The 20,962-nt window shown below is 43.6% G+C and overlaps 1 protein-coding gene across 8 annotated transcripts in view; it reads right to left on the reverse strand.

The window, feature by feature from the left end:
- The window catches only part of MTRR (5-methyltetrahydrofolate-homocysteine methyltransferase reductase), a 110,189-nt gene that overhangs the window by 38,368 nt on the left and 50,859 nt on the right, over nt 1-20,962 (reverse strand). For all 8 annotated transcript variants that reach the window (XM_083188271.1, XM_083188275.1, XM_083188273.1 and 5 more), the window contains 3 exons: nt 19,090-19,178; nt 11,104-11,284; nt 2,634-2,676 (listed from right to left, as the gene is read on the reverse strand). In XM_083188271.1, the coding sequence (XP_083044397.1) occupies nt 2,634-2,676; nt 11,104-11,284; nt 19,090-19,178 (313 nt within the window). The remainder of the gene's footprint in view (nt 1-2,633; nt 2,677-11,103; nt 11,285-19,089; nt 19,179-20,962) is intronic.

Genomic DNA, 20,962 nt, shown 5'->3' on the forward strand with positions numbered 1-20,962 from the left:
TTAGGGAGGACCTTTTACCTCTCCTGATTATACGTCTAGAAAAATCACTTATAGCTATACAGTGTTCGCGAAAACCACCCAAAAAAGTGGGTTCCGGGGACCCTTCACTTCTAAAAATTGGGGTCCTACCTGACCTTTTCTGGGTCCCAACAGAATAAAGCCTCCTCCCCCCTTCTCCCTAGTATGGCACATGTGGGTCGGGGGGGAAGTATCAATTGGCCCACTCGCATAAAGATACATATATCCTAGAAACGATGTAAACCTGAAAACAGGGACACTGCGCGTCGAAGGTGCGCTAAAAATTTTGGACATTTTTTTTGGGGGGGGAAGTGGTGTGGTCACATAGTAGTACCAATTCACATTCCAGCACACACCGTAATGCCCAGTACACACCGTTATGGCCAGTACACATTACAGCACACACCGTTATGCCTAGTACACATTATAGCACACACCGTAATCCGCAGTACCTATTATATCACACACCGTTATGCCCAGTACACATTATAGCACACACCGATATGCCCAGTATGTATTATAGCACACACTGTAATGCCCAGTATGTATTATAGAAAATAAGTGCTGCTTACCTACATGCTTGTTGCCAGGGGTTACATGCTCCTTGCAGGGTTACATGCTCCTTGGAGGGGTTACATTCTGGTTGGCGCAGGGGGAGGTGTTGTTTATTCTGGTTGCCAGGGGGTTATTCTGGTTGCCATGGGGGTGGGGGTTATTTTGGTTGCCACGGGGGTGGGGGCGCATTTTATGCTCGCTGCCCTGGGCGGGCTGGTAAAGCTGATACACTGCTCACCAGAGTAGGTGAGCAGGCTGTCTGCGAGGCGGGGGACTGGATGTGGCTGGAAGAGCTGAAACGCTGCTCTGAGTTGAGTAGCGTGTCAGCTCTTCCAGCAACATCCAGTCCCCCAGTGCGCTGACAGCCCACTCACCTCTCATGCCGAGAGTGGCTGTCAGTTGTTACAGCCATATCGCATCCCGTTCCCTGCTCTCAGCAGCAGAATGGACTTACACGGTGGGGGGCGGCAAAAGGATGCAGAGCCACACAGACACTGTGACAGTGAACCTGCTCTCATAACAAATGGCAGTGCGCGCGGCTTTAGTAACTGGCAGGGCGCGCACTTGCAGTGATTGGCTGCCGGGCGGCCACTGTGTAATGATTGGGTCCCGGCGGCCGCTGCTGTGATTGGCTAACGGCGGCTCACAGGCGCAGCTCAGCGCGTCCTCGGGGACCCCTTCAGTTTGAAAAACGGAGTCACCGGTGGCCGGCTAAAGCGCGTATTTGTGAACCCTGGCTATAGTTACCGGACAGTACAATAAAATCTATTTGTGCTACTTAACACGCAAAGTATTATTCATGGTGGGTCTGAATTAACAGGCCCATTATAGTCTATGGGGAATTTGTGTCTAATTTGCACCCTGATATCTCCAGTTCTGGGTGTCCTAGAGACTGGATACCATATGAAAGAGGAGACTCTTGGTTTTCAAAGCAGACTGACTACTAGTTAATGTGATACCGGCAAGAGAAGCGGCAAGCAACCACGGACAGGGTCCCCTCAAATTGTGTGCCTAGCATGCAGGGCTTTCTAGTGAAGGGGATTTGGATGCAACAGTTTTAGAATATTCACACTTGCTTCATTGACTTTGAAAAGAGAAGTCTTCTAGGGGAGGGGGAAGGGAGAGGTGGGGGTGACCAGCCAGCGTTAAGCAGCGTCTCATTATGCCAGCTAAAACACGGACAATGTTGAAGTTATGTGACCATCTAATCCAAAGACAATATGGGCAATGAGCTGCTGGTTGGAATGATAATCTATCCTTCTCTAATTATATAGTCCAGAATGTGTTACATGGTCAGCAGCTTTGGTGTAAAAGCATGCTGCTATAGAATTGCTAAAGCTTAAACCCTGTTTACTTTCTGCAGCTCCTCCCCTCGAATAGCCCTATTGGCCTGCCTAGCGACCTAGTGGCTCCTGATCCCAAGTCTCAATATGCGGCTTAGGCTTATTGGGACTCATAGTTCCACAGGGGTAACTCTGGAGGGGGGAACCCCTTTATTGGGGGTGGACCCCACTCCTCCAGGGTCCCTGCCTGGGCTGACCAGCCACGGGTTGAAAACTTTGGCATGAGTAACGTGCATAATAAGTTTCCCCTGGTTGTGGCATTACCCTGTAGGCTGTTTGGGTCCGGTGCTGGTTGTAAAAATACGGGGGACCCCTACTCATTTTGTCCCTCTTATTTTGGGAACCAGGACCGGCCCTTGAGCCTGGTGCTAGTCTTAGAAATCCTGGGGATCCCCTATGTTTTTTATCCCCTGAATTTCTAAAACCAGGTTCTTTGAGCCTGGGGCTGGTTATGATCAGGATGGGGGACCCTATATCGCACCAGATCGCTTTTTTCACCCGTGAATTCGCATACTTTGAAATAGTCGATTTACAAAAAAAAAATCACATCCTATTAAATGTCACCCAACATATCAAACAACTGCAGATTTTATTTTAAAATAACTACAATTATAGATCTTTGCTGGTGTAAAAGGAGTATGAATTCATAGTTCTATTCGGGAAATAGAAAAACTGAGAAAGTTAACAATGCAGTAATGCATCCAAAAGTGTTTTTACCTGGCAGCAGAGTATGGCCTTGCTTTTAATCTAGGTAGATGCTCTGGGAAAAAAAGAAAGAAAAAGAAAACATAAATACAGACACATTCAGGATGTCTTCTAAAGGAATGATCTGCATAAATACTTTTTTGCTTTAAATTGGCATATGAGGCCTCATTCAGATGTGATGCTTGTTATTATTACGGTTTCAGACATTCAACATCCGCAAATGTGAATATATACTAATACACCCGGAAGCTAATGTGAGCATCTAACAGAGATCAACTACTACAATGTCAGTACCACTGCCACAGATCGGGTCATTAAACCCCTTAACCCTTTGAGAAGTATTTAATGCTCCTGATTCACAGTTTTTTTGGGCCGAATCGGGCTGTTTTCACTCCTTGCAGTGAGTTTTTTTTTACTGAAAATCTGATTCACCCTATTCAATGTTCACTGTTCGCCGATAGCGAACAGTGAATGCCGGCCAGTTCTCCATTTCATGCTCGCTGCAATTCGCTGGTGTATTTCAATGGAATCGGGACATCTGTCAGAATGAACTTAGGTCTACAGTCATTAGGTCGACCCCACTAGGTCGACTGGCTGGAAGGTCGACCTGACCTAAGGTCGACATGGACCAAGGATCGACATGACTTAAGGTCGAATTTGCATAAAGGTCGACATGAGGAAGGTCGACTGGTCATAATGTCGACATGGGTTTTTCACTGTTTTGCCACAACGACACGGACACAGTTGGCAATGAGAATCGGACCCTTGCATTGCTCGCTTCGCTCGCGATGCTTCGGGCACGGTGCCTCGCTGCGCTCGGCACACTATTTTATTCTCCCACCACGCCCTAGTGGATGGTAGGGCATGAAATACCGCCTGTCGGCACATGTCGGCTCAAAAAACAGTGAAAAACCCATGTCGACCTTATGACCAGTCGACCTTCCTCATGTCGACCTTTATGCAAATTCGACCTTAAGTCATGTCGACCTTGGGCCATGTCGACCTTAAGTCAGGTCGACCTTCCTGCCAGTCGACCTAGTGGGGTCGACCTAATGACTGTAGACCTAAGTTCATTCTAATAGATGACCGCATCCCATTTCAATGGGGTTTTCACTGGGATTCGCCGAGAGTGTATTAAATGCTAGGATGGAGAACTGCTTTCGGATTCAGTATTGAATCCCGGCGGTCGGGATCCCGGCGTTTAGAATCCCGACAGCCGAAATGCCGACAATGGGGGACGTGGATCGCCCCCCCCCTTTCGGGCTCGCTGCGCTCGCCACGCAGCGGGCGCGGTGCCTCGCTACGCTCGGCACACTAATTTATTCTCCCTCCAGGGGTGTCGTGGACACCCACGGAGGGAGAATGTGTTGGTATTTCGGCGGTCGGGATTCCGGCGTCGGGATTCTGAACGCCGGGATCCAGACCGCCGGGATTGTAACTGCATCCCCTGCTTTCAGCATGATTTTCGCCATGATTCACCGTTTTGCATTCGACATCTTTTTAAGGTGAACTGTAAAGTCATCTTTTAAAATAAGTTTTTTTGTTTTTTTGGTGTAAAAAAAAATCTGATTTTTTTTTCTGTGAAGGGCATGCTATTTTTATTCATGTGCTTGAAGCACATGAATATATATTTAATTTTAAAAATAATATTTTTTTTTTTAACACATCAGCAGGGGGCCGGGAGCCGCTCAGTACATATTCATATATTCACTTCACACTGCTCCCGCTCATAACATATGCACGAGTGGGAGCAGTGCAGCGGCTCCCTACTCATGTCCCCTGCCAGCTCTCTTAAATAGGGTAAGGATGGTTAGAGGGTTGGAGGAGATTTTAAACTAGGCAATAGGGGGGTGGGGATAGCTAGATACTATGGGACCCATAGTGAGAAAAGTAGGATTGGGGTCAAGAATCAATTTGGGGGAGGAGGAGGGGGGAGGACATAGTTACAGGCAATGTCTGAGGTACTAATAAGGGTAATATTGTGGGTAATTTATGGGGTGCTCCAGGAATATTATGTAATAACAGTAATCTTACCTCATTACAGCTCTTAGGTACAGATGACCTTAGGGTATGGGAAGGAGCTAATGACATAGGAAGAAGTTTCAAAACTGTGGGAATGGTGGGGAGGGCTGTAGAGAGTCTACTGAGGGGGAGGTGGGTACGAGGAAGTTAGTAAGGAATACAAATAAGTCCAGAGGAGAAATTCAACACAATGTTAGGGACGCAAATAGAAATAAACTAATTAAAATGCCTACTGGCTAATGCAAGAAGCTTAGCACGTAAAATCGGGGAACTTGAAACTGTGGTCACTAGGGAAGATTATGACATTATTGGTATTACAGAAACATGGTGTAATGAGTCGCACAATTGGGCATTATGCATGGAGGGATATTCACTCTACAAAAAGACAGGGAAAATAGAAAGGGCGGGGGGGTGTGTGCCTATATGTTAGAAAGAAATGAGCACAGGTACAGAGGAAGACTACACGGAGGCCGTGTGGGCAGAGATAACTGACAATAACAAAAAACCTAATAACAGAATTTTAATAGGGGTATGCTATAGACCATAGGTCTTCAAACTGTGGCCCTCCAGATGTTGTGAAACTACAAATCCCAGCATGCCTTGCCACAGTTTTAACACTCCCTTATAACAAAACTGTGACAAGGCATGCTGGGATTTGTAGTTTCACAACCTCTGGAGGGCCACAGTTTGAAGACCCATGCTATAGACCACCAAACATAAACGAAGGGGACGAGTCTCTTCTTTTAAACCAAAGCAAACAATCATCAGATCAGGGTCAGGTATTAATTATGGGTAATTTTAATTCACCGGATATTGATTGGAAAAACGAAACATGTAAAGAAGCAGTGGGTTCCTAAGCTTACTTAAAGACCAGTTTATCACACAAACGGTAGAAGCTCCAACTCATAATAAGGCATGATTGGATTTGGTATTAACAAATAACATAGATTTAGTTTCAAACACAAAAGTAATTGCACACCTAGGGAACAGTGACCACAATATGGTTTCACTGGAAATCAGCTTCAGTAAAATACATCATAAAGGATCTGCAAAAATACTAAACTTCAGAAAAGCTAACTTCGAATTATTCAGAGAAGCCCTAAAAAGAATTGTGTGGGAAACCGTTTTTGAGGGGATAAATGCTGAGGAAATATGGGATACTCTAAAAAATGTACTCAAATCATTAACTATTAAATACAATCCTAAAGTAACTAAGGGTAAATTCAATAAAAAAGCGCCACCATGGTTGGACAAAAAAGTTAGGTCAACAATCAACAATAAAATGAGCATTTAAATTCTATAAAAATAACTTAAATGAGGAGGCATTCACCAAATACAAAGAATGAAACAAAATTTGCAAAGGGGCAATCAAAGTAGCTAAAAGGGATTATGAAGAGCGCATAGCCACTCAAAGTAAAACTAACCCCAAGAAGTTTTTCAAATACATAAATAGTAAACGTATAATTAAGGACAACATAGGCCCACTAACCGATATCAATGGAAAAGGTTATAAGGAGGAGAAGGGAAAACCAGAACTGTTAAATGAGTTCTTCTCCTCAGGGTTTACTAAGGGTGAGCAGACTGTGGAACGCACACATACCACAAATGGGATGAACAAGCCGGACCGCAATATTGATTTCTCTACCGAGGAAATAGTATTGAGGCTCAGCAAAATCAAAACAAATAATTCACCTGGGCCAAATGGGATTCATCCTAGGGTACTAATGGAATTAAGGGAGGAATTAGCTTCCCCTCTACATTATATCTTTGATAATTCACTATCTTTAGGAAAGGTATCAAAATACTGGAGAATAGCAGAGGTAGTGCCATTATTCAAAAAAGGAAAAAGAGGATCCCGCTAATTACAGACCTGTTAGTTTAACATCAATAGTGGGTAAACTATTTGAAGGCTTTTTAAGAGATGGTATCCAGGAATATTTAGACCTTCATAGTTTACTCAGTAATAACCAGCATCGGTTCGTGAAAAAATCGTTCATGCCAAACTAATCTACTTGGTTTCTATGAAGAGGTTAGCAAAAACCTTGATAATGGAAACGCTGTAGTTGTGATTTTCCTAGATTTTGCTAAAGCCTTCAACACAGTACCACACAAGAGGTTGATAAATAAAATGGAGGACATGGGATTAGGGGCAAATATCTGTAAATGGGTAGGGAACTGGCTGTGTAATAGAGAACAAAGGGCCTTATTTTGGTTCATTCTTTCTGACAAAATCCTTTTTAGATGGGCAAAACCATGTGCACTGCAGGTGGGGCAGATGTAACTTGTGCAGAGAGAATTAGATTTAGGTGGGGTTTTACTTCAAAGTGAGATCTATATTGCAGTGTAAAATAAAGCAGTCAGTATTTTCCCTGCACAGAAACAAAATTACTCACCCAAATCTAATTCTCTCTGCACATGTTACATCTGCCCCCCCTGCAGTGCACATGGTTTTGTCCATCTAAGAAGGATTTTGTCAGAAAGAATGAACCAAAATAAGGCCCAAAGAGTGGTCGTGAACAGTGCCGTATCAAATATGATACCAGTACTAAGTTCCACAGGGTTCGGTTCTTGGGCCCATTTGTTTAACATTTTTATTAACGATATTGGGATAGCATGGGGTTACTCTGCTCAGTTTTGTATCGTCCTCAAAGATGGATACATTGCTGAGTTATTTAATCATCAGATGTCACCACGCTTCAAAATGATCTTGACAATCTAGATGAGTGGGCAAAAAAGTGGAAGATGAGGTTCAATGTGGACAAATGCAAGGTAATGCACCTTGGGAGACATAACCAGTGTGCTAGTTATAACCTAAGCGGGGGTGAATTGGGTAAATCAGTACTCGAAAAGGATCTAGGAGTCCAAATAGACAACAAACTGGGGTGTAGTGCTCAATGTAATATAGCAACAAAAAAGGCCAACAAAATTCTCGCATGTATTAAAAGGGGCATGGAAACTAGGGACTCAAAAGTAATTATGCCTCTGTACAAATCATTGGTTAGACCGCACCTCGAATACGTAATGCAGTTCTGGGCCCCGCACTATAAAAAGGACATCATAGAATTAGAAAAATCCAAAAAAGAGCAACAAAGCTTATTAGGGGAATGGAGAATTTAAGCTACGAGGAAAGATTAAACAATTTGGGACTATTTACACTAGAGAAAAGACGTTTAAGGGGGTACATGCTCAACATGTATAAATATATTAGGGGCCAATATAAGAAACTGTCAAACACACTTTTTTCTACTAGAAAGGAATCTAGGACGCGAAGGCACGAGTTTAGATTAGAAGAAAAAAGATTTTGTTTATCTAGAAGAAAAAATGTCTTTACAGTGAGAGCAGTCAAACTTTGGAACTCTCTTCCTGGAGAAGTGGTAATCACAAAGCGTTTTGTCACAAAGACTTTATCAGGGGTCTTACAGACCTTTGTCTAAGGAATCAAGATGTTTTTTTTTTTTTTATAATGACTGAAGGACTGTGTCCTAAAGGCCCCCTTATTAGATTGGGAGGTACTTGTTTAATTTCACGGCAGCCGATATATCGGCCGGTCCAATGTGATTTTTGACCTGTTCATAACCCAACTATCCACTACGCATGGAGTTGATTTTATACAGTGTGTTGAGCGCAGTGAGCCACAAGCATGGTGAGCGGACGCAGATAACTGTGCTCGCCACACTATACAAAATCAACTCAATGCGTAGTGGATAGTGGGGTTATGAACAGGTAAAAAAATCGCATTGGATCGGCCGATATCGCATCCGATACGTCGGCCACCGTGAAACTAAACAAGTACCGATTGGGACTTTAGTAGTAAAGCTGTGTACACACGGGGGCGATAGGGGCTGAAATCGCTGGAAATATGGTCGCTGGCGACCATATTGCCAGTGATGGGAGTGTGCCCCGGCGATAAATCGCCAGGTGCGCGCTCCGGTTTTCAGCCCCTTTCTAATCGCTGGTCGCAGGAGCTTGCTCCTGCGACCAGCTAATTACCTCTGCGGCACCACCGGCAGAGGTTCCTTTTCATCAGCGACCATCTCTGGTCGCTGATGAAAAGGAGACACTGGGCAATATATTGCTCAGCAATATATTGCTGAGCAATATATCTCCCCCATGTGTACGGGGCTTAAGGTTGATACAGATATTCGTATTCATGGCACATTCATATTTGTATTTACATATATGAATGTATAAGCCATCGAAAGAACACGAATAGGAATCCCCATTCAAAATAATTATTGGCAATTAGCGGAATACGCTTCATTTTTCAGGCGTATTTGGCTTTAGCCTGCACGGATCAGTCAGAGCCATGCGGCGGTCAATAGCGGCATTCGGAAGGAGGAGCGGCACGATGTAAACAAAGTCATTGTGTGGCTTCTCCTCAGTCCGGTCTGGTGTCGAGTTTAGCGTTTTGTTGTTTTGCCAAGACCTGTGGATGCTACATGGAACCAAGAGAACCGATCTATGCCGGAGGAGCCTTGTAAGTATAACTTCCTTCCACAGTTACCCCTATGGATTTTGGATGGATGGACAGTGACCTTTCTACGAACTCAAGATAGATAAGTATCAGTATGAAAGGGCTCTGTATGTAATAAAGTTTTATTATTCTGGTGTCAGTGTGTTTATTTTACTATTTGTATTGCTGTGGAACTACAAGTTCCAGCAGGCCCTTTAATGCCCCGCATGCCTGGACTTGTGGTTCTCCAAGTCCCTGCATACGGGGGAGGCTTGCTGGGACTCATAGTTCCACAGCAATATACAATAGTTTTTTCTGTCTTTTACAAATTTTTCAGCCTGGAACCCACAGCACAGGGGTACCAGGGACAGCATTCTGGAGGAGGTGGGGGGGGGGAACCCCTTCATTGGGGGGTCCCCACTCCCTAGGACACCTGCTCAGGCTGACCGGCCAGGGGGTTAATGCTTCGGCCAGGGGAACTTGTATAAAAAGTCGGTACTTGTTTCCTAGCACGGCGCCCATCTTATATGATTGTATGCCTTAAATATGGCATACAATCCCTACAATCATATGAGATCCTGTACAATTTGATGCAATTTTTTTTATTGTATAGGAATCCTATAAGATTTTTAATTGTAAAAGTACCCTTATGGGTACTTAAAAATTTGAAATGAGCCCCCAATACTCCCCCCCCCTATCAATGTCAACCTGAAGCGTGGCGAGCGTAGCAAGGCCGCGAAGGGCGGCGGTACGCGTCCTCCGACCTTTTCATAACCCCACTATCCACGTCGGCGTGGAGTTGATTTTATATAGTGTGGCGAGCGCAGCGAGCCCCGCGAGGGGACACGGAATACATGTGAAGTAATCCGCGTCCCCTCGCGGGGCTCACTGTGCTCACCACGCTTCGTGCTCGGTGGCTCGCCACACTATATAAAATCAACTCCACGCCGATGTGGATAGTGGGGTTATGAAAAGGTTGGAGGGCACGTACCGCCACCCCTCGCGGGCTTGCTACGCTTCGGGTTGACTTTGATATCGGGGGGTATTGGGGGCTCATTTCACATTTTAAGTACCCATAAGGGTAAATTCACAATTAAAAATCTTATAGGATTCCTATACAATAAAAAAAATCACATTGCATCACATCCGATATATCGCATCACATTCGATTTATCGGATGCGATGAGATGCGATATTGTACATACAATCAAAAAATAACAAATTGTACAGGATCTCATATGATTGTATGCCATATTTAAAGGCATACAATCGATGCGATCAGATCAGATCCATAAGATAAATATCGTTGGCGCCGTGCTAGGAAACAAGTACCAAAAAGTCTCCCCCCGGCTCTGGCATTACCCTTCTAGCTTGTTGGGCCTGGTGCTGGTTCTTAAAATATGGGGGACCCCTACTCATTTTGTCCCCCATATTTTGGGAACCAGGACTGGTTCCCTGATTATTTTTTTTAAACAAAGACCGGCTCTTTGAGCCTGGGGCTGGTTATGCCAGTGGGGGGGGGACCCCACGCTATTTTTTTTTTCTATATGTATTCACGCGGAAGCCTGCACGGAGCTGACTGATCCGTGCAGGCTGCCAATAGGAATTTGTATTTTAAAATACGAATTTATATTTCAAAATACAAATTCGTAACAGAAACAATATGAGTCCATACGCCATAGGAAAATACAAATCAGTCAAATACGACTGATTAGTACATTTCTCTCCGGAATATGAATTGGTAAATGCAATATGACGGCGATGCCAGTCCTATTCGTTCGTATTAAGAATACGAATTTTCATATACGTATTTTTTAGTAAATTTCAGCCAAGGACTCTTGTCCATGATTAAAATCCATTTTTAATATGCATCTTTAAATAATTATGTATTACATTTTTTTCCATTATATTAGATGAGCATTTAGAGTATTCTCAAACAAAATTATTTTTAAAGAAGTTAATGGAGACTACAGTACCTTAGCTTTCCAAGGAATATGAATTGCTTACCTATCAATAGACTTAATGGAGGTCGGCAGCTTGAAAATGCATTGAGAAGGTCTAAAATGCTGATTGCATGGTCTCTAATAAAATGGTTATAATCAGAACTGCCTTGTTTGCTACACAACTCTTGCAGTCTTCTCTTCTCTGTGGCATCAGAAGTATATTCTACTAAAGCACGTAACAGCGCCTAGGGAACATAACAAAATACAGAAAACACATTCAGAAAAATATCCTATTAGTTTCCCCCCCAAAAACAAAAACAAACAGCCAACTTTGTTATTTTGTGCTTCTGTTCAAAAAGTTTCAGTAAGAATACCGTTCTGACCCCGTACACCTAACCTTTTTGCACCATAGGGCATTACAGGTAGCGATTACCATACTTTAAGTACTTTTTATAAAATAAGTTAAAAACTTATTTGTACTGTACCCACATGCAAAATTGCTTAAATTCAAATAGAAAATGTTATGTAAAAAATATTATATTTTCTATATAAGGTGAACATTACAGGTCATTATGATGAACAAAAAGTATTGGTTCCCAATTTGTTACACCTGTTTTCACAAATTCACTTGGGATTCAAGGCGTTAAGTTGCAAAGTCTGTAGAGTATCAACATTACTCTTTGCTGCAGTTTGAGGATGTGGACTAAACTATTTATTCATTAATGTGCATCATTCAGCAGCACCAGATTATTCTGTTGCATAATTGAGAACAAAACAGTAAGAAAAACAGCAATAAAACAAAACTGGGTAATTAACTCTGCTCCACTTGCAGTTGCGGCTCTGAAACCGCATCACGCAGACCCAGAACAGGTGCTGCAGATTACTTCATGTATTTAAACGTGACCCAGCAGTGATATCCACACATCCTACGAAATGCATTGGCTTCAGCAGTGACATCATATCCTTGTGGGTCCAGGAGTTTCCATCGGTAACATGCTAGGAGCTGTGCGGCTCTGGTCTGGTGTACAAGCAGTCCTCTGGATCCCCTGTGTATACTACTGGCAAGCTGTTATTCTTTTACTTGAATTGTATTTCATAAATAAAGTATTTTTTAATAATTCGCTTATTATGTGCTGTACCTACTAAAGCCGTAGGATTGGCCTATTGGGAAGACCGGCACCGTACCTTGTGAACTTACAGTATATATATATATATATATATATAACAAATTTAGATTAGGAGGGGGAAATTTACTAAGAACGACTGTATATGGCGGATCCTCCTAGACAAAATTGGCCATATATGAACCACAAATACGAATGGAGAATTCAACAAGATTACAAAGCTGCCATATTCTCCTCATTCGTATTTTTCTATGTCGTAGCCATTCGTATTTCGGTGCTGAAAATACGGCAGCCAAATGTGTATGAGCCACCAGCATCGTACGGATCTGTCAGAGCCGTGTGATCCTGGGCAGTTAAAAAAAAAAAGAAAAAATTTAAAAAAAGGGCGTGGGGGTCCCCCCATCCAGCTAGAACACAAATAGTGAGCAGAAAATGCCACAGCTGGGGTAAACTTTTTACATAAGTTCTCAGGACCTTGGGGGAGTTGGAACTCCCACAATACAGGGGTCCCACCACTTCAGGCTGCGAACTGCCCGGGATGAAGACCAGGGAACCCGGTGGACAGTCATACTGTGTAAAAAGTAGACAAATAAACTACCGGGTTAAGTTGTGGAACTACAAGCCCCAGAAAGCCTCCCCCGCATGCAGGGACATGGAGAACCACAAGTCCCAGCATATGGGGCATTAAAGGGCCTGCTGGTACTTGTATAAGTCTACAACTTATGCAAAGAAGAAGAAACTCTGGTTGGGTGCACTCTCAATCATGACAAAAATGTATATTACATACTGTATGTCATGATCCATCATAGGATTAGATCCCAAACTCATACCTGTATGTCTCCCATTGTGTGTGCTACAAATGTTATATCTTATATTCATTCCTTCACCTTAACTGTGATCTAGGTTGCTGGGACAAATGGCTGCCAGGCTGTGTCCTGTGCCTGACCTGCATGTAACTGAGCCAAGGGGAGATGGCATATTCGGTCTTCCTAATAAGATGCCAGACCAGGGTTCTAAATCTTAAGAGGAGCTCGAAATTCACAGATAAACACAACATCAGGCCCTGGATCATCATAAATTCATTCAAGGGTGACAAGACCCAGATCTCGTTACAAGACCTCTCTCTCTTTGAAGGTGATCTGTGACATCTGGGCTAAAAAACTCGGTACTTATAGGTTAGTTGAGTTCCCACTATACTTAGTACGCTCATACCCCCACTATCCATGTCAGCATGGAGTTGATCTTATATAGTGTGGCGAGCGCAGCGAACCACAGAGCCCGAAGCGTGGCGAGCCACCGAGCACAAAGCGTGGCGAGCCCCGTGAGGGGACGTGGAAAACTAAGCAAATAGCTTAGTGGGCTCCCAACTAACATATAAGTACCAAAAACTCTTATCTTGTCCATTGCCTGGCATTCCAGTTTGTAAGGAGGATGTATGTCCAGTCCAGTGTCCAGCAGGGAAATTCCAAAGGTGAGGTCTGACGCAGCTGAGGGCTATAATTGTCTCCCTGTCCAGTCTCTGAGGTCCATTTCTTGGGGAATTCATCTATACTACTACAAAACTACTTAAGATCATTTGAGTAAGTGAGTTTCTGTATTATTCCTTTTTATTTTGTTTGAAAATTGTATTCCTCTGTGTACTCTGTATACTAAAAAACTAAAAATATATTTAATCATCTTTGTAACTAAAGCTCTGAAGTATTCTGAATCTGTGTTCTTATGATTCACGCCTATTGGCAGACGCTTTAACGTATTTATATATTGTATTGTGTGTTCCGGTGCGAACGCAAGCGCACCCTACAAATCGAAAGCTAAACATAAGCTTGCTTTGGTGGTAGGGACTGTACATAAGTGACACATGTGCCCAAAGTGAACCTCCAGTCATGGCCAGTGCTGTTTAGATTAACGTATCTGGAGGAGCGACCGGTAGGATCATGACAACATATAATAAAAGGGTACTTGTTTCCTAGCACGGCGCCCATCGCATCGTATACCATAAGGCTTACAATGGTATGCGATGCGATGCGATGGCACCCAATGTTTTACAATTTTAAATCGAATACCATTGTATATGGCATACAATGCGATGGTATACGATTTTAAATTGTATAAGCCCCCTAATGGGTATTTTCAATGTTAAATGGCACCCCTATAAGATTATTAATTGTATAAGCACCGTAATGGGTGCATACAATGTTAAAAGCACCCCCACGCCACCCCCAGTATCAACGCCAACCCGAAGCGTGGCGAGTGCAGCATGTCCGCGAGGGGCGGCGGTACGCGTCCTCCAACCTTTTCATACCCCCACTATCCACGTCGGCATGGAGTTGATTTTAGATAGTGTGGCGAGCACAGCGAGCCACCGAGCTGGAAGCGTGGCAAGTGCAGCGAGCCCCGCGGAATACATGTAAAGTAATACGCGTCCGCTCGCCACGCTTCGGACTCGGTGGCTCCCCACACTATATAAAATCAACTCCACACCGACATGAATACTGGGGTTAGGAAAAGGTCGGAGGACGCGTACCGCTGCACTTGCCACGCTTCGGGTTGGCGTTCATAGTGGGGGTGCATTTAACATTGTAAGCACCCATTAGGGTGCTTATACAATTAAAAATCGTATAGGGGGCCATTTAACATTGAAAATACCCATTAGGGTGCTTATACAATTTAAAATCGCATCGCAAGCGGCTAGATGGCATGCGATGCGATGCGATACAATACAATGCATAAGATGCCATGCGATTGAAAATCGTGGGCGCCGTGCTAGGAAACAAGTACCAATAACAGTTTTATTTTTACTATTATTAGGTCACATGTGTGATCTCTCAGTACATGCCAACAAATAATATATCCTATGGTTTGTGGATACAGCATAAAAAGCAAACAAACAATCAATGGTTAATGTTGGTTTTGAAAGTTCAGCGCAGTTATCAAATGTATCAGCGAGTGATCTGTGGTGACCCAAAAGTTATACCTACCACCTTAGTGTGTGACTTAATTTGTACTCGCCAAAATCTTTTCTTAATATATTAGGGCGAGTACACGGCATGCACAGTGAGCACCTTTCCTTGCACTGCATTACAAGCAACAAGGGGGTGCCACCATTTGCACACCACTGGAAACATACCATCTATCTTTCAGGGAATCCCCAACAGATGGGAAGCGGTCATCTATTAGAATGAACTTAGGTCTACAGTCATTAGGTCGACCCCACTAGGTCGACTGGCAGGAAGGTCGACCTGACTTAAGGTCGACATGGGCCAAGGTCGACGTGACTTAAGGTCGAATTTGCATAAAGGTCGACATGAGGAAGGTCGACTGGTCATAAGGTCGACATGGGTTTTTCACTGTTTTTTGAGCCGACATGTGCCGACAGGCGGTATTTCATGCCCTACCATCCACTAGGGCATGGTGGGAGAATAAAATAGTGTGCCGAGCGCAGCGAGGCACCATGCCCGAAGCATGGCGAGCGAAGCGAGCGATGCGAGGGTCCGATTCTCATTGCCAACTGTGTCCATGTCGACTGTGTCGACATTCGGATCAAAAAACAGTGAAAAACCCATGTCGACCTTATGACCAGTCGACCTTCCTCATGTCGACCTTTATGCAAATTCGACCTTAAGTCATGTCGACCTTGGCCCATGTCGACCTTAAGTCAGGTCGACCTTCCTGCCAGTCGACCTAGTGGGGTTGACCTAATGACTGAAGACCTAAGTTCATTCTGACAGATGTACCGATTCCCAACAGATACACTAGTCTCTTACTTCTCGTCCTATAGTTACCAGCAAGACAAGTGAGCAGCAGAAGTACTGTGGTACAATAGGGGACAACACTACTTTCTCTTTCTCCAATACCGTTTTCTTACGGTGGGCGAGAACTACATGGCTTTTACCCGACTACAGGGACGGACCCCCATTTTCACTGCTAGGCAAATTCCCGGGTGAGGAAGTTCTACCCGGTAATTTGCCTTTTAAACAGGAGTTTCTATACCAGTGAGAATGGGTCAACCCATGTCTACATACCCGGATCTCATACACGGGTAAAAAAAAAAACACTGCAAAAAAAACCTGTGTTAAAAGGCAAATTTCCGGGTCGACATGCTAGACCCGGGAATTTGCCTGCATTGAAAACAGGGTATAATGAATAATTGTGTTTTTTTGCAGCTTTTTCGGTTTATGAGTATCTTTATGTAATTTATGGTACGTTTAACTATTGGATCACCACAGATCCCCCGCTGACACATTTGATACTGCGCTGAACTTTCAAAACCAGCATTAACTTTTGTTTTTTTTTAGGATATATTACCAAACCATAGGATATATTATTTGTTGGAATCATGTACCAAGACCTCCCACGTGACCTATGATTAATCCTTGAGACAGTCAACTTAATGAGATATAATGCGTCACCACAAAAGGATATAGACTTTAACTGGATATTGATTTAAATTTATTGCAAGGTACTTTAACCTATAGATGGAGCCGCCATCAGCCAGCCTACCTGATCAACAGATTTCATGTGCTGGTGGAGGCTAACGGATGGCAGGCCGGCTGACGGGGATGCGCGAGCGGCTCACTTGCTCACACATCCCCATCAGCAAGGCGGTGGGGACAGGGTGCTTCCCGGACCATCTTCGCTTAAGGGAGACAGGCAGGAAGCAAGCAATGTGCGGTGGAGAGTGGGCAGCAGTGGGAGATGGCTGCAGGGGCTTCCAACAGAATGGGGTGCGAGCCCCATTCTGTCGAACTCTGGTGGTTGGCGATACAATCGCCGGGAGCTGCTCTAAAGAGAGTGGCTCAGTTTGTAAACAAATTCTATTCTATTCATATTCTGCACAAAGATATATATTTGTTGAAAGGTATACCAATACAATTTTTAATTGTATGTAATATACATTTGTGTCATCTGAGATTAAGAGTGCTCCCCACTGGAGTTTTTTTTTCTTCTTTGGATATGTTACGTTACATTTATAACTGGAGGGTAGACCGCTGACTGTCACATTAAACACACCACACGAATCTTTGATACATTTGGAGGAAAAGTGAAACACATAGGGGGTTTCCTCCAAAAGGTCAGTTTTCTTTCATATACCATTATCATTTAGGAAATATCCTGACATGATCCGGTGCGGGTCTGCATCAACCTTTCTTGTCCACTTCTACAACTTAACCAATAGTCAAATAACAGACACCTTAGAAAAGTTAAATTGAATACATACTACATTCACTCATACATACTCCAGTGGAATCCATAGGGTACCTGCGGAAGGACCTCTCCGGACACATCCAGACACCAGCACACACTGGAGGAGTCCCAAGTGTAAACACAAAACAAAACTAAACCGAATTGTGAGTATTACCAGGCGGTGGGCCCCGGGGACAACCCTGAGCTTCAGTCACAGGCTTAAACCCAAGCAGGGGATAGCCTGGAGGGATGGAACCCTTTATTGGGGGATCCCCACTACCCCAGGGTCCTGGCCCAGTCTGACCAGTCAGGGGTTAATGGTTTGATCGGGGGAAGTTATGCAAGAAGTTTACTTGGCTGTGGAATTAGCCTGCTAACTGTTTGGGCCTGGTGCTGGTTGTCAAAACACGGTGACCCCTACTCATATCAGAGAGTCTTATTTCAGCTGAAATTATTTGTGGATTTTTCTTTGCATCCCGAACAATTTTCCCGGCAGTTGTGGCTATAATTTTGTTGGTATTCCTGAATGTTATTTGGTTTCCACAGAATCCCTCATTTTCCCCTTCCATGTCAGTGCAGCACTGGACAAAAGATGCAATGGTCTTTCAAGAGACCAGAAACTCACTGACCTTTTATAAATAAACACACTGATTACATCCTCACAGGTGAAAATGGTTACCTTTAGTAGCCATTCAAACCCGTTTGTTTCAACTTGTGTGCATGTTACCAGGCCAAAATCTCCAGGGTATGTAAACTTTTGATCAGGGTCATTTGGGTAGTTTCTGGGTACTTGTTTCCTAGCACGGCGCCCATCGCATACCATACTTAGTGGTGTGCGATGCGATATTCATGTTAAATTAACAGGAGTGCTTGTACAATGAAATATCGCATAGCATTGCATGCATAGCATGGCATGCAATGCAATTTTTAATTGTACAAGCACCTTGATGGGTGCTTACAATGTTAAATGCACCCCCATTGTCAACTCCACCCCCAATATCAACACCAACCTGAAGTGTGGTGAGCGCAGCGAGCCCGCGAGGGGCGGTGGTACGCGTCCTCCGCCCTTTTCATACCCCCCCTATACATGTTGGCGTGGAGTTACATATCACGCGTAATACATCTAAAGTAATCCGTGTCCGCTTGCCACACTATTTAAATTCAACTCCACGCCGGCGTGGATAGTGGGGGTATGAAAAGGTCGGAGGACGCGTACCGCTGCGTTCGCCACGCTTCGGGTTGGCGTTGATATTGGGGGTGGCGTTGCATTTAACATTGAAAGCACCCATTAGGGTGCTTGTACAATTAAAAATCGAATCGCATTGCATGCCACTATATTGCATGCGATGCGATTGTACAGTATAAGATGTAATACGATCAAAATCGTGGGTGCCGTACTAGGAAACAAGTACCAGTTTCTGTTGTCATTATGATTTAAAAAGAGTAAAACACAGTTGTTTCACAATAAATGTTTTACCCAACCACTAACCATGAGTGAGTTACCATTCATATTCTCTGACAAATGTCTAGAAAATCACAAATTCTGCTAGGAGATTGTGTGTGTGTGTGTGTGTGTGTGTGTGTGTGTGTGTGTGTGTGTGTGTGTGTGTGTGTGTGTGTGTGTGTGTGTGTGTGTGTATATATATATATATATATATATATATATATATATATATATATATATATATATATATATATATGTATATATTTATTTATTTATTACACATAGACACTATAAATACCTTCTTTGGCAAAGCTCTTATTTCAAGACACCATGTCATCAAAAAATGCAAAGAACATTTTTCTGGAATATAATCAGGTACTGCAGCGCCTATTGAAAACATGCATAAGAACATAACTGTATTGCAATATAGGAACAAAACTTTTAGAAAGTGATCTCTCCTATTTACAATTGTTGTGGAATTGAACACATCCCCATTATGGATTTCATAAAGCTTGATTAGCACTGTATTACTTTCCACAAAATAAACACTAAGAGGTATCGGTTCACTCGCCTGGAAGCAAGAGAAACAAAATCTGCATACAGGTCTTTTTCCCCACCTATGCATTGTGAAAACAGAGATTTGGAAAAAATAAATTTGACTGTAAACACAAATATGTATTTCTCAAATAAACAAAACAATAATAAAAAAAAAGACAATGAGGTGAAGGTCTGTTTATATTTTAGAACTTACAGGACCTAACTATTATCAGTGCATTCTCAAAAAGGTAACATGCAGAGACACCTGTTGCGAAAACAGCTTGCCAAGTGAGTTACATACAATACCTGACACATTAGAGTCTTATATTTTTGAAACACCCCTCAGTAGAGTAGTTAATGGACAGATGCTGCAGGAGAGGGTAAGTAATTCCCTCCCCTGCGAGATTGCCTGTCTAGATATAAAACAATCAACAACATCTTAGTATGAAGTTAACCAATAGGGGAAAGCTCTAAAAAGTTACACTTTGTACATAGTGGTCAGACCATAGGGCCCAATTCAGACCTGATTGCAGGGTACATTTTGTTTGCAAATGGGCAAAACCATGTGCACTGCCGGTGTGGCAAATGTAACATGTGCAGAGAGTTAGATGTGGGTGAGTTATTTTATTTCTGTGCAGGGTAAATACTGGCTGCTTTATTTTAACACTGGTATTTAGATTTACGTTTAAACATGCCCCTAAATTCAGGGCTGCCAAGCGAAATCCTGGGCCCCGGTACAACAGGCGGCATGACCACAAAGTAGGCTTTAGGATCCAGGGAGTGCCGGAATTTGCACTGATATTCATGCATCTAAAAAAGATGCAGTCTGCCTTGTGTAATGCAGATGCCTCTGGAAGCCTTTTCATTAGTAAGTCTGCCCAATAGGAGTCACGCGTTCAATGTCACCACGTAAGTTGTCCACTTGGCCCCGGTGCCATCTTATATGCCGCAGCACCAATATACTGTAGATGGGAGAAGATAAGCGGCACTCCACGGGACTGGATAATACCAATAATAACACTAAAAAGTTTAGACTTATCGATGTTTGGTTTAAATAACCTTTATCAAGTTCAACCAATACATAACAAATGTATTTTATATACATTATATCCCCGAGCGTGTGCCTGGCATCCGGCCTCGCCTACATCACCCGCCAGTGACTTGAGGTCCACAGCGCCCATTGATAATGTAAAAAAATGTGCAACAGGCAAAAACCTGCCCCTTTATTGCTTATGATGTGTTCAGATATATTATTTGATTATTGATGCTACAGCTTAAGTGTTTTATAGATATATAGACATGTAAGAGGGAAGAGTGGGTGTAATGGTGAAGGCAGGGGCGTAGCTAGGGCGAAGCACAAGCTCCGGGCATCGGATTGTCACCGGGAGCTGGAGCCATGCACTTTGGCGCCACCTCCCCTGCCCACTCCCCCAGCACACCAGCTCCCCCACTCACTACTGTGTCAGTGCTTCCCGCTCCTCACTTCAAAAACACAGCACAGCAGCTGCTCTGGGACCAGGCCGCAACACACTCTGCATCCTGCTGACAGCCAACGGGAGCCGAACACAGCCAACAGGAGCCGCTCGCGGGTGACAGCTGCTGTCGGGTCCGCGAAAAGATGGAGTGGCTAATAA

This window comes from Crinia signifera, chromosome 5 (genome assembly GCF_055691185.1).
Source record: "Crinia signifera chromosome 5, ASM5569118v1, whole genome shotgun sequence".
In the NCBI taxonomy this organism is placed as follows: domain Eukaryota; kingdom Metazoa; phylum Chordata; class Amphibia; order Anura; family Myobatrachidae; genus Crinia; species Crinia signifera.